General features: G+C 49.2%; 1 protein-coding gene across 2 annotated transcripts; it reads left to right on the plus strand.

Moving 5' to 3' along the window:
• The first annotated feature begins 2,900 nt into the window (after positions 1-2,900).
• Positions 2,901-11,502, plus strand: BCL2A1 (BCL2 related protein A1). 2 transcript variants are annotated; one of them, XR_012491253.2, is made up of 3 exons: positions 2,901-4,855; positions 8,444-8,559; positions 11,216-11,306. XR_012491253.2 is itself a non-coding variant. In XM_074317695.2 (2 exons), the coding sequence occupies exons 1-2, from the start codon at positions 4,436-4,438 to the stop codon at positions 11,321-11,323; spliced, it is 528 nt and encodes a 175-aa protein (XP_074173796.1). In that variant the 5' UTR covers positions 2,913-4,435; the 3' UTR covers positions 11,324-11,502. The 2 variants fall into 2 exon arrangements, 1 of the variants encoding a protein (XP_074173796.1); XM_074317695.2 differs by lacking the exon at positions 8,444-8,559 and having other exon boundaries at positions 2,913-4,855; positions 11,216-11,502.
• The last annotated feature ends 2,932 nt before the right edge of the window (positions 11,503-14,434 follow it).

The raw sequence follows: 14,434 nt of genomic DNA on the forward strand, positions 1-14,434 counted from the left end.
TTCTCCAGTGGCCCACATCCGCTTGCTCCCAAATACACCAGCACCAGGGGAAGTCCCGCTTGCTGATTTGCTCACAGGATTTCCTGGAAATTAGTCTCCTCGGAGAGAAAGGCTCCCACCATGTGCCTGGTTACATGGGCCACTGGCTTTTCTTGACGGGGAGGGACGCTCACATTGGGTTTCTGGTGGTTCAGGCTTGGCCCGCCTGGACCAAGGGAGATACTGGGCATGGAGCGGCTCCCGGAGCGCACTCCCCTCCCCTGGTTAGTTCCCGCTAAACGGTGTCACCACGGAAGGCCGGAAGGCGGGGGCCTTGGGAATGGGAAGTGGCCGTGAGGAGCGCAGGGAAGCTGAGGTGAACACCGGGCTGGGAGTTCCCCTGAGTCACTTCCTCTGAGGGGCCAAAAGCCCAGCAAGTTTCCGCCCAGGTTCCGCCTTTGGGGACAAGAGAAGTTGACCTCAGCAGAGTCTCCCCGAGGTCACGCACTGGAGGACAAGGACCCTGGTCCTGCAGCCTGCGCTCCCCGGGCCACTCGTCAGCCCAGGGAGCGTCCGGGTTCTTCCCTCTTGTTCCCCGTGGAAACTGACCCTTGCTCTGCATTACTTTCTGCCCCGTTGGCGCAGGAGGTGGACTGGTGACAATGAGAGGAGACCTCCCCCTCACCCCCTTAGGGGACTTCTGCCCTCTGAGGGTTCCAGCCCCGGGGTCTCAGTCCTGTGGTAGCCTGGGGGGGAGGGGCGGGCCCGCATCATCCCCATGCTGGAGGCCCCCCCCCAGCCTTACCAGTCCGAGGAATTGTGTGAGGGTGACGCAGATCAAACTGCACGACTGGCACCTTGTATGTGAGTTGCACATCGTGTTAGTTTTAAAACATGGCTGCGAGTTCTTTGCCACTCTCCTTATCACTAAAAGTGGCCTGTGTTTCCTCTCCTTGAATTTGGGCAGCGTGTGACTACTTGTACCAGTAGAGTGTGACAGACATGTGAGTTCTAAGCTGGGTTATGACAGGCCATTCGGCTCCTCCATCTGTCACTGGGACACTTGAGCCACCAAGTGAGAAGTATGGCCTGCTGAGACCCTGTGCTGGAGAGACCCCGCAGGAAGACGCTGACGCTAGGAGGGGCCCAGCCGAAGCCCAGGCGTGGAGCGAGCTGTCAGGCCCCTCTGCTGAGCCCTGTTTACGACTCAGTTGTGAGAAAACGTGTGATTATCGTTTTAAGCCACTGAGTGTGGGGCTGGGTGCTGGGAAGCAGCAGGTCCCCAGCACAGACGTGTGGGCGTGGCCGTCTGCGCACAGTGAGGCTGTGAGGCTGGAGGGCCCCAGTGCGTGTGACAGTAGCCGCGGCCATGCAGCCCACGGCACGGCACCGCTGGCTGAAGCTGTTCGTGAGGGGCCGAGTCATTCTCTTACTGTTCCTCATGACAGAAACCGCTCGTTTCCTCAGCCTAGTCAGGACCCCACGCTTCTCAGTAGGAACTTCTGGACAAAACAAGACAGAGAACACCTTGGTCAGGCCACAGGTCCTTGTGAGGTGTGGACAGACGGGAAGCCGGCGTCCTTGTGGCCCCTCAGTCCAGCACAGAGCATGTCACACAGGTGCGTTTCCAGAACCTCACAGCCATTGCGTGGACTTGGGATGGGCTCCAGGCAGGGTCCAGTGTCCAAGCTGCCCTGCAGCCATTTCCTGTCTGATTCTTCCTCCCCAGTCCCCCTCCTAGACTGGAGTGCTTTAGGGCAGACACTCCGTGCCCCAGCCTCACATGCCCCCGGTACGCAGCAGCAGCGTAGCGTCTGCTTGCGGGGTAACTGAATGAGGCTGGGACGCGCGCTGACCCTCCTGGGACCTGGTGTGTCCGTGAGAAAGGAGACCTGCCCCGTCTTCACGCCCAGTCCTGTCTGTTCTTGTCTCCGCCCCACACCCCCCTCCAGCCCACCTCACCCGCCCGTCTTTTTGCATTTTAGAGAAAAATAATTCTTTTTGGAAAAGACTTTGACCGTCTCCTATCTATCCTTGAAAAGTGATTATTTGGAAAACTCCAAAATAAACGAAGGCAGACCACACTATTTAAAGCAACTCCTTTTTGGATCCAGGTCACAAATATCGAGCCTGAACTGTATGTAGTTGCCCCCGGTGTGATATAAGCGCATTTCATTTATTCGGCCAAGATCAGCTCCCTGCGGCTCCTGGACCCAGGCGTGGGCCCTGGCACGAGAGAAGCAAGGTCGAGCCTGGCCTCAGGCTGCGACGTTACAGCTTGGACACTGCATGCTTTGCCTGTTGTTGTAGAAATACTCCTCTCCCTGGGAGTGTGATGGAGGCCAAGAGAAATGTCCGTCCTGTGGTGGTTCGGGTGCCCCGGGAGGGTTTGGGGAGACAACGCTGCCTGGCCTTGGCGGCGCCTCTGCGGCCCAGGGCGGCGTGGGAGGGAGAGCACGTCCCAGGGAAATCCTAGAGCAGTGGCTCCAGCTCCGGCCGGTACCTCCTCTGTCCCTGCAGGTCCCCTGGCAGTCCAGTCCCCCAAGGAGAAAACGGCCAGAGAGGAGGCGGTGCCGGGAGATGTCTCCGTGGAAATGCCCATGAGGGAGGCTGGGGAGGGAGGTGGCCGAGGCCGGGAGGGCGGTCAGACCACAGCGCAGGCTGAGCTCGTCACGGTAGAGAGAAGGAAGGTGTGTGCAGCCCCCGCAAAGGTGATGGCAAGTCACGGGGTCAGAGCCACCCTGCCGAGGGGCTGGCTTTCAGAAGGCACCCCTGCCGTGCTCAGCCTCCGGGGGAGCAGCCTGCAGGGGCGTGGCCTCAGTGCCAGTGGGTGCTGCGCGCAGGGCCAGTTACGCTCCCGTCGGAGGTGGGTAGGCGCGCAGGCTGGCCGGTCCCAGGTCCCTTAGCGGGCACCCGAAGCAGCTCTCCTTCCCCTGCCCCTTTGGTGACAGTTCAGAAATACCAGTTATACGTGACTTTTTCACCTGTTTGCAGCTGTTCGTACAACCTGATGCAAAGCATCAGTCATTCCATATGTGGACAGAAAAACAGTGAATGCAGTTTCTCCAGGGACCCAGAACTGTCCCCTTTCTCCCACGCACCGCTCCTGCCTGCTGCCAGCACTGGCATCCAGGGGTATGGTCCCCTGACGCTGTGCTTGCCCAAGCACTGGCTTGTTACAGGCCTGGCCTTGGAGGTCAGCTGGTTGGGCCCCACACGTCCTGTGTCACTTTACACACCATGGGCACCCAGAGTGAGGGGCCAGGGATTTGGCTGGCACCGAAGCCAGGTCCAGCGTGCCTCTGGTGCCACAACTTCTGATCCATACACTGGGTGATTCCTGAATTAAGGCGCTAGCCGAAAGCTACATTCCCGGTGTGAACTTTGTTTCCCACCCGTCAGAAGCCCCAGAGTAAATGGCAGGAGAAGACCAGAGGAGATGTTTTCATCTCCGCTCCCCCTGTTGTCCTTACTTGGGGACCGCAGTACCAGGGCAGCACTGCCAGAGCCGCCGCTGAGGCCTGCCCCTGTCACCAGGTGTTCGCCCCCCTCCAGTCCACGTGCTCATTAATCCAGTTTAGCCACGGGGCTGCATTGCAGACTTTTCTCTTGCAAGTGAAATTCACATAAAATGACCCATCTTCAAGTGAACAGCTCAGTGGTGTTTAGTATATTCAGTGTTGTGTAACCACCACTTCTGTGTAATTCCCCAACATTTTCCTCTCAGGGTAAAGCCCTGTACCCAGTAAGCTGTTGCCACCCCTCCCCTCAGCCCTGGCAGCCACCCGTCAGCTTCCTGTTTCCGGAATTACTTATTATGGACATTTCCTGTAGTGGCTTCTTTCACGTGGCATCATGTTTCTGAGGTTCATGCATGTTGTAGTGAGTGTCAGTACTTCATTCCTTTCGTGGCTGAATAATGTTCCATCATTTGTTAATCTATCTGTTGACAGACATTTGAGCTGTTACCACCTTTTGGCTGTTGTACTGAATGCTGCTGTGAACATTCACGTTTCAGTATTCATTGGAGTCCCTGTTTTCTTTTCTTTGGGTATGTACACTTAGAAGTGGAAATGCCAGGTCACCTGGTCGTTCTATATTTAATTTTTTGAGGAACCACCAGGTTTCTGCAGGGGTTGTACCATGTGACGTCCCCCTGGCAGCATGCGGGGGCCCAGCACGTAAGAGGTTAGAAAGCTGGATCAATGGCTCACAGGATGAGGAAGTGGCCTCTCGGAAACATTTTCTTTCACATTGTGCACTTTCACTTTCACACACAGATTAACGCTCAAAAGTGCCGGGGAGGGAGGCTCCTATCAGTGAGGCAAACAGAAATTCTACTGGCCCCACGTGTCATTGTGAGTCACATCCCGCCAGGCTTGGAACTCGGGCTTCAGATTTTCTCGGCCACTTCCCGGTGAACCAGCTCAAGGCGCTGCTCTCCAGCTGGCAGAAGATGACCGACTGTGAGTTTGGGTACATCCACACGCTGGCCCAGGACTATCTGAAGTATGTCCTGCAGGTACCACAGCCCGGGACTGGCCCCAGCAGAACGTCCAGAGTATTGCAAGCTATTGCCTCTTCCGTCCAAAAGGAGGCGGAAAAGAATTTGAAGCCCTGCTTGGACAGTTTCGATGTCATGTCCGTAGATACTGCCCGGACAATATTCAACCAAGTGATGGAAAGGGAGTTTGAAGACGGCGTCATTAACTGGGGAAGGATTGTGACCATATTCGCATTTGAAGGTATTCTCATCAAGAAGCTGCTCCGGGAGCAGATCGCCCCAGATGTGGATACTTACAAGGACGTTTCTTACTTTGTTGCTGACTTCATAACGGAACACACGGGAGAATGGATAAGGCAGAACGGAGGCTGGGTACGTGTGAGGGAAAGTCTTCACGGGTCCTTACTTGGAAATAGGAATTGTCAGTGTCCTTGCTAATTACACACACACACACACACACACACACACACACACTCACTCCTAAGGATGGTATTTTCAAGCACCTCTAAGCCATCTTCTGAATCAGTGCAAAGCCTAGTCTAGGACTTAGCATGTGCTAGGGTTGTCATGACAACGTAGACTTAGCACTGAATGACAGTTGGGATTAGATGCTGTTGTATTTAGGTATTTATTATGCTGCAAAAGGTAGGTGTAAATTTTTGCAACTTCATTGCTTACAAATTGATATTTTTTCCAGTTTTCTAATATAATAAATTCTGGCTGTTTAATGTACTGTACCACCGGCAAGAAACTTTATTCAGGAATTTCTAAATAAAAATTCACTTTATTATTAATGCCTTAAAAAGCCAGGACCTATATTAGAACACATGTTGACAAGGGGCCTTCCACAGCATTTCTTTGTATCCCAGGGTACTTAACACTTAGCTTTTTAACAGCGCTCCTGTCCCTTTGGATTCTCTCCCCAGCTCCCGATCCTGTCCCTTCCCTCTCCCCAGAGGTAACTACTCTTTACCAATTATTTTACATGTAAAACATGTAAAAACATTTCTATTGAATAGATCCATAGAAAATACACATAGTACTTCCTTTGTAAAAATGTGTTATATGCATCAGTAGGACATGGCACTTATTCTGCTTTTTTTCCCCTCGAGGGTATTTAAAATAGTATTTTTTAAACATGTGTGCTATTGTGTGCAGACGCTGTCAAATGTCGGGCTGTTTTTGGCTGATGGATATTTAGGTTATTCCCAGACTTTGTCATCATAAACGAAGCTTCATTGACCATCGTTATTCATGCCTGCCCTGTGCTTGGATGGTTTTCTGGGCTGGATATTGGGGTGTAGAATGGCTGGGTCGTGCTGTCTGTAAATTTTGAATTTACTAGGTATTTGCCCTCCAGAATGGTTTTATCAAATAACACCCCATCCCAGCTTCTGAGAACATCAGATGTCCCCCGCCCCAGCTGACTAACACTGGGTCTCAGCAAGCTCATAACTTCCCCACTGTGTTGGGTTAAAAAGCATGTATCTCATTCATCTCGTTGTTGAGTTCTTGTTTCCTTGACTACTGGTGAGGTTAAGCATCCTTTCATGTTTCTGACCATCGGCAGTTCTTTTTTTTTTTTTTTTATTGGGGATGGGGAACAGGATTTTATTGGGGAACAGTGTGTACTTCCAGGACTTTTTTTTTTTTTTTCCAAGTCAAGTTGTCCTTTCAATCTTAGTTGTGCAGGGTGCCATTCAGCTTCAAGTTGTTGTCCTTTCAGTCTTAGTTGTAGAAGGCTCAGCTCCAGGTCCAGTTTCCATTGCTAGTTGCAGAGGGCGCAGCCCACCATCCCTTGCGGGAGTCGAACTGACAACCTTGTGGTTGAGAGCCCATTGGCCCATGTGGGAATCGAACCGGCAGCCTTTGGAGTTAGGAGCATGGAGCTCCAACCGCCTGAGCCACCGGGCCGACCCCCATCGGCAGTTCTTACTCAGGCAATTGCCTATTTCCACTCTTTGCCCATTTTCCTATTATTTTGTCCTTTTCTCATTGATTTGTCGGAATTCTTTGAATATTCTGGATACAAATTCTTTATACATGTGAAAGTTATTTCCTAATCACCGTCTTTTAAAACTATAGCTGCCTTCAGCCGTTATAAATGCAGTCATATTGGTTAGCCATCTGCATTTTGTTTGAGGCCCCGCAGCCCAATGCCAGGGCTTAGTGGCACCACTGCCCTTTCTCAGTCACCTTCTCTTCCTGGAACTCTTCTAACTCAGCCTGGCTTGGGGCTGGTGAAGCCTGAGAGATCCTCGGTCCTTTTTCTTTCTGGTTGTTGCGGAAGCGATGCAAAGGGTTGGTGGGAATTCCAGCTCCGCTGTGCGGCTTTCCAGCCGGGACAGATGCACGAGTGCGCGAGCTGTCTGTGGGCCGGGGCTGTGTTCCCAATGCCTGGTGGAGTGTTGGGAGCACAGGGACAGTGACCATTGTTACTGTCAAGTTGAACTTCCTAGCAGTAAATGTCGTGAGCTCCCGGAGCCCATAGTCAGTGGAGGGTGTGGAAGTGTCTCTGAGAATGTCTGGAAGCGTATGTGTTTTTCAGGGCAGGCGTAGGTCTGAGTGTGGCAAGGGGAGCCTGACTCGAGTGGAGATGTAAATACACACGTGTGCCCGCACACGCACTCTCAGACTTCACAAAGTCTGTAGGTAGGTTTCAAGCTCTTGACTTAGGTCTGAGACATGATGGAAATACTGCTTAAGATGTCATTTCAAAGGAACCTCATTAGTCCTTTCCCAGCTCACGTGACACTGATTCTGTTCCTGGAAGGCCCTGTTTTCCAGTCAGGATGCACTGGCACGGCCACCAGTACCTTCTGTCCTAGTGTTGTTGACAGATCTGCTCCAATGAATGAACTCTGTCCCGAGTGATTCATTTCAGGGGAATTGGCAGTCATACGCCTGTGCTACTCCAGTCAGGTGGCCCCACAGGAAGAGGCGGAGAGGACAGGCGTTTTGCAACTTTATCAAGACACCAGCACCCACTTCTCACTTTCCACCCTCCTGAGAAAACTCGAAACAAATCACTGATCGTGACGCCCAGGCTCTGTCGTCCTGTGTCTTGTCCATTTTGCTTGTCATTGACTCCAGACTCCAACTAGAGAATCCCCATCATTTCATTAAAGTGTAAACGTGCCCGGGGATGTTAGGAAAACTCGAGAATGTGGCATGTGAGGACAGCATAGACACGCAGGGCACGGACGGCTTCCTGTCCGGCCTGCGGTGCTCACTGTGTGACAGGCAAGAGTCAGGGAACTTGGCTAAGCTGCCTTCCCTCCCCTGCGGAATGAGTGTAGACTACTGCCCTCTATCTGCTAGGCCTGGCGTGAGGCTCACGTGGGTCAGTGTGACACCTGCAGCACCTAGAACAGTTTCTGCAGATGAATACTCAACACTTGTTATTCTTCGTAGCAGAAGTACTGCCTCATTTCCCTGAACAAATATATTTAATCTCCATAAATTATGATTGAGTACAGTTGGATATTAGTTACCATCTAAAATAGACGCCCTAAAGAGAAAAAACAAGGCGCTGCAGCAATGATGGGATTCAGGATCTCCTCATTTTTCCTTTCTCATTCTTAGCGCCATGAGGTACTTCCCTCCCTCCCTGCTTCCCTCCCTCCCTTTCCTTCGTTTGCTGCTTCTCTTTTTATTCCTCTACCACATTTGTCATGATTTCCTCCTGTCCCCTCTGCCCATCTGAAGTGCTGAATGGCTGGGCTCTCACAGGATCTGATAGGAGGTCGAGTGCTATTTTTTTCAGCATTTGCGATACAAGAATGTTCTGAAAACCCAGCAGAAAGCGCCAAGATGGAGCTCATCCCAGGGCTGAGGATCGCCTTTGCTTTGAGTCAGGTGGCGTCCCTGCCCAGTGCCTGAGCTGGAGGAGGGGCTAGGGCCCTGAGCCCTCAGCTCCAGGCAGGAGTCTGCCTACTTACCGCACCTGACTTGGCACAGGGCCTGTTGCACAGAAGGTGCCTGGCAAGTATTTGCTGATGGAGTGATTGAGTGAACGACCATTGGAACTGACATTTGAATCCTAGCTTTCCCGTTCCCTAGGGGTGTGATCGTGGGTAAGTCACTGAGGTAACCTAAGACTCAGGCTTGTTACATAATGAGTATTGTGATGTGACGTGATACATAATTAATGTAATGTAGACAATAACACCGACCTTAGAGGGAAGTAGTTCTATACCGGTGCTTTGTCAAGTGTCAGATGCAACTGTGAAGTGCACGTGGGCAACACCAAGTTGGCTGCACACACAGCGCGTACAGCTGCACTAACACTCAGAGAAGCCCCTCTGAAAGCAGGCGTGTCCAGAGTCGCTGCTTGCCACTCGCGCAGCGCACAAAGCCTGAGTCATAAGTAGGTTTTTACAAAATGTTTACGATCATCTTGCTCTAAATAATGGCCTGGTCAATTTGAGGCAAATAAAAGTCCATACAAAGACATGTAGATAACTGAGTGAGTGTTCAGTTTGGCAAAGGCGTTTCCCAAAGGCGTAATGGGGAGGTGATACAACCGAGCATATTCTGACATAGCCTTTGATTACACACATTTCAGGGCCAACTTCTTCTTCTATTTCTTTTGAATTTTAACTTGCGATTTTAAAAAGTCACGTAATGAAAAAGCAGGTGAAGTATAATTCAAGTCTCCCTGTGGGTCCTTCAGGAAACCTCCCTAAGTGCCAGTTCTCTGACCTTGGCGTCACCCTTGACGCCTTTCCCTGACACCCCTCATCTAATTCATCAGCAAATCCTGTTGGCCGCACCTTCGAAAGACTGGGTATCCAGGGCACCGGGGCCGCTTTCCTCTCCCTGGACTACGCCAGCGGCCTCCTGCCAATTCCCTGCTTCCTCCATGCCCACCTGTGGGCCATTCTCCACAAAGCAGACAGAGTGATCTTGACGGCTTGAACTAGATCCTGTCCGGACCTAATGCAAACCCTCGCAAACACCCTTCATCCTGGGAACAAATATACCAAGTCCTGAGCCCTGTACACAAAGCCTTATGTGATCTGGCCCCCAAGAACCTCCCTCATCTCATTTTCTAGGAATGGCTCTCATCCCTCCAGTGTCTGCATAAGCTAAGCACACTCTGCCTCAGGGCCTTTGCACTTGCTGTTGCCTCTGCCTGGAAACATCGCTTCCCCAGAAGTCTGCATGGCTCCCTTCTTCCCTTCACTCAGGTTCTGCTCCGAAGTTGACTCCTAACAGGAGTCTTCAATCCTCCCATCTCAGATAGCGCCGCTCTATCCCTGGGCCCTGCTCTGTTCCCTTAACTGTTTCCACGACTGGACATCACGTCACGTATGTATTTGCTCATCTGTTGACTGTCTCCGGGATGAGTGAGCATTTAGGCTCAGTGAGGGCAGGGGTCCTGTCTGCTGAGTGCACAGGGTGTTTGTGGCCATGTGCCCCAGTGTCCAGTAAGTATTTCATGAATGCATGGTCACTAGGGAAGCGGGACCATCATGGTACTTCCCTACAGCTTAAAGCAATCCTCAGGGTCTTCCTTCCTTTGCAGTATTGATACGGGATATTATTTTGTGCTTTAGGCTTTCTTGAAACCAAGGTAGCTCAATTTAATAAACTATTCCCGGAAATAACCAGATCTGGGCATGCTTGTATAATACTACATTACTGACAGTGTATCGAATCCTTATTTGTACATTTATTGTCAGATACAAATAGCATCATTAAAAAATACTTTTGAAAGAGGAAATACCACTCCCACCACACTAACACGTCTGTATGCAGACATCATATGCAATTAGTTACTTACGAGTTTTTTCATGTGATATTGTTACAAATATTTTCAGCATCTCACATATTTCATGTTAACATTTCTAATGCCTGCAGAATATTCCACCAATTTTAAGTGTCGTGATTTATTTAACCGATTCCCAATTATTAGACATTTGGGTGGTTTTCTGTCTTCCATTTTTAGAAATAATACTTCAATACTGAATATGGGTGTGGACCTGTTTCCTTATTTTTCAAAATAAAAGGGGAGGCTGGATGACCTCAAAGATACTTTTCAGTGAGGATGCCCAGTAATCGGAGATCGTAATTAGTCTACATTCTATACTTTTTTTAAAAAACTGATCAAAAGGAATGAATTGTAATAGAAAGAATCAACAACCTTTTCATAGGCTCAGAGGCACGGATTTAATCTGGCTTTATTGTGAGTCCACGAGTCTCAGCACAAGTTTACAAACATACATGTGTATTTCAGTGCCAGACAACGGAGAGAGAAGAGAGGGAAAAATGAGGCTTTTCTGTCCTCTGCAGCTGTACTACCCCATGTGGTAACCACTAGTCACGTGTGACTGTTGAGCAGTGGAAATCTGTGAATTAAGATATGCTGTGAGTGCAAACTACACATTGGATTTTAGATTAGATACCAAAAATGTCAGATGCCATGAATTCCATAGTCCTTCCATATTGAAATCATAATATTTTAGATAGATTTTAAAAAGTAATTTTGCCTATTGTGCCTTTTAAAAACGTGGCTACTGAACATTGAGACCCACAGAGCGCAGCTCTCGCTGTCTCTCTCTTGCACGTGCTGCGGACCATGGTCTGGAAGCGGCTAGGGAACGAGGACCACAGAATAAAACTAGTGAGAGGCCAGGAGAGGAGCCACCCGCAGGAAGTGCAAGTTTCTCTGCTTTTTATTGCAGCAAAGTTAGTCTCCACTGATTTTGAAAATGTGTTCTGTCATAGGAAAATGGATTTGTAAAGAAGTTTGGACCCAAATCTGGCTGGCTGACTTTTCTGGAAGTTACAGGCAAGATCTGCAAAATGTTCTCTCTTCTGAAGCAATACTGTTGACCTAAAAGGACACTCCGTATTGTGAAACCTGCCTAATTTTCTGGACTCTTGCAAGAGGTATTGCCAGCGCATAGTACTTCTACTTCGAAACAAAGAACTTTGAAGATGCAACTCGACAGTCCTGAGTTACAGGAATTTGGTCCCCATTTCACTGAATAAATATGAATTTGTGTCTCTAATTTGTGTCCCGCCTGGGAGTGCAGCTGGGGGTAAAGCTCGGTCCAGGGGACAGGTTCCGGGCTAAGGGGACGCGGATCAGGAAGGCAGTGTCTTTTCTACCCCAGGGCCGATTTTCTTAGGGTGTGCCCATTACCCAAGTTGTTTTCTGTCACCATCTGGATTGCACAGTGAGTCTGCCTCTCACGCCCTGTTGGCGCCCCTCCCGCCAGCCTTCAGTCTCTGGCCACTTGGAGTTGATGGATGTAGCAGCCAGATACCAGGATACAATCAGGTAAATGATTGAATGCTGAGCCATTGTCACACTCTCCATTTAAACAATTTCACGAATTAGAAAATTGTCTTTCGTTAGACCAGTTCTGAGGTCAGCAAATCTGACTGCAGTATGACAGCTCCAAGCCTGCCTCTGGGTCTTCCCACTCTTCCTTCTCCTCCCACCGCACACTCTCACCCGTGGGGTTCCCATTACCTTTCCCAGGAAGATGTAGATGTCCCATTTCACTCTTGAGGAAAGAGGCTCGTCCAAGGTCATGAAGTTGGGTGGGTGGGTCACATGGCCCCTGAGGCCCACGCTGGCCCTTACTTCCCCCTGATGGCATGGTGCCGCCCATCCCTTTCACAAGTTGAAACTGCGTCGAAGGTCAGCTGTGTGCAGCTGGTTTCCCCACGGATGGCGTGGGTGGCGTGGGTCTTCAGACCGGTGAGTGTCCCCGCCCTCCCTCAGCTTTGCCCTCCACCCTTAATGTGTGTCCTCCTTGCAGTATCGCCCAACTTAACACTGGTTGTCACTGTTCTGGATCTGGCAATGTTCAGCAGAGGCCACAATTCGCTGATCGGGAAAGGTTGCTTCGTATGAGCCCACAGAACACGAAAATAAAACAAACCCTCTCTTTATAACGGAGAGCTATGTGGCTGTTTCTGCTGGAAATGCGATTAGGGGCACAGCATGACGGCACATGGCTCAGTCATCTCCCCGTGTCCGTGGGTTCCCTGATCCACCTGCCTTATGACCAAAGGCGGGATTTTCAAGACAGCCGACTGGGCCCAGGGCTATGACTCGCTGCCGTAACCGAGTAAACCTAAGAGGCTCACATGAGAACCCAGGCCACCACCAAGGTTCTCCAAAGCGGCTCTACAGTTGCAGGTGGATGACTGCTGTTTGAGCAACAGACGAATGTACATACAGGACGAGTTTATTGCAGACACTTGCAACACAGTTTATTTAGGCAATTTAACTCCTGTTGACCTTGCTTCCTATTTCACAGAGAACTTCCGCATACCCTCCCCACCGCGTTTACCTACCTACCCTGCATCTGTACTGCTCTGTTTCCTCCCCTCCTATTACGGTGAATCCGTGGTTGTAAGGCCAACCCCTACACTTGTGCAGTAGAGCACGTTCCTTGCTGCCTCTATTCTCCAGCCCCCCTCTGCCTCACACAGCTTCTCTCTGTAGGGGATCAGTCCCATTAGCACGCCAGTTGCTGTCATTTTCCCTAAGGAACAAAGCAAGGTTTGGCAGTGGTGTGACCAGGTAGTAGACCAAACAGCTGGGAGACCAGTTAGGGGCCTGCTGTAATAGACGGTTGGTAAATATGTGTTGACTGATACTTGGGTTAACTAATATTTCTGTATCCATTTGTATATATATTTAGAACTGGCACTTTTAATTTCACACTGACACTTAATTCCAATTACACCACAGAGTTCAGTCCAACCTTTCCTCTTTCCTTATTGTTTTTTCCCAACAGAGCGAAACCTCTCTTTATCCACAGTAGTTATTTGTTCAATTCTAGAATACAGATAAAGGAGTCTCACAATCGCTAATTTATAACCCTATGAAAAATAAATGTACTCACTAGAGTGCAATATCTGTATAAAGCTGTTTTTCTCTTTAGCCTTACATTATAGTCAAAATACTATTTTCCCAAGTTACTTAAGTTTTCTTCTCCACCCACTTCGTGTGGTTATGTTACTCGCGTACAATACAGTTCAGTTTGTCCCTGCTTGTGTTCTATTTTTGCTTCCCTCCACACCCCGTTTGTATGTATGTATGTAAAACATTACCATGGCTCTAAGAGTCAGATATACAAAAATTGCCATCAAAGAAATGTCCCTTTCTCCTCATTGCTACTCCATTCCCGTTTTCCTGTTCTTTGAACCCTTTTCTCACCCATTCCCTATGGGTACGCAAACTTAGTTTCTGGTTTATGCTTACTGCATTTTTTCCCCAAAAAATGAACAGAAATATGTATATTTTCTTTTATGCCCTTCTTTTATTTTATGGAGATATAACTCACACTGAATTCACTTGTAAAATGTACAATTCAGTGGTTTTTAGTATATTCACAGTGTTGTGCAACTATCACCTTAACCTAATTTTAGGCCATTTTCATCATCCCAAAAAGCAGTTGTGTACTCCATCCCCCATTGTCCCCAGCCCCAGACAACCCCTAATCTACTTTTGCCTCTATGGATTCGTCTGTTCTGGACATTTCACATAAACGGGATCATGCTATATGTGGCCCTTTGTGTCTGGCTTCTTTCACTTAGCATACAATTTTCAAGGCCCATCCAATTTTCAAGGTCCGTCCATGTGGTAGCATTTTGCATTCTCATGGGTATGAGAGTTTTGGTTTCTCCACATCCTCACCAACACTTATCTCCTGTTTTTGTTTTTTATTTATTATAGCCACCCTAGTGAGTATGAAGTGGTATTTCTTTGTGGTTTTGATTTGCATTTCCCTAATGACTAATAATGGTAAAATCTTTTCATGTGCTTATTGGCCAGTTGTATATTTGATATGGAAAAACGTCAATTCAAGCGGTCTGCCCATTTAAAAATTGGATTCTCTCTTTTTTTTACTGAGTTATGAGAGTTTTTCATATATTCCAGATACAAGCCCCTTATCAAATACATGACTTGCAAATATTTCC

This window comes from Rhinolophus sinicus, chromosome 13, assembly GCF_057876585.1.
Source record: "Rhinolophus sinicus isolate RSI-liver-muscle chromosome 13, RSI-T2T, whole genome shotgun sequence".
In the NCBI taxonomy this organism is placed as follows: Eukaryota; Metazoa; Chordata; class Mammalia; order Chiroptera; family Rhinolophidae; genus Rhinolophus; species Rhinolophus sinicus.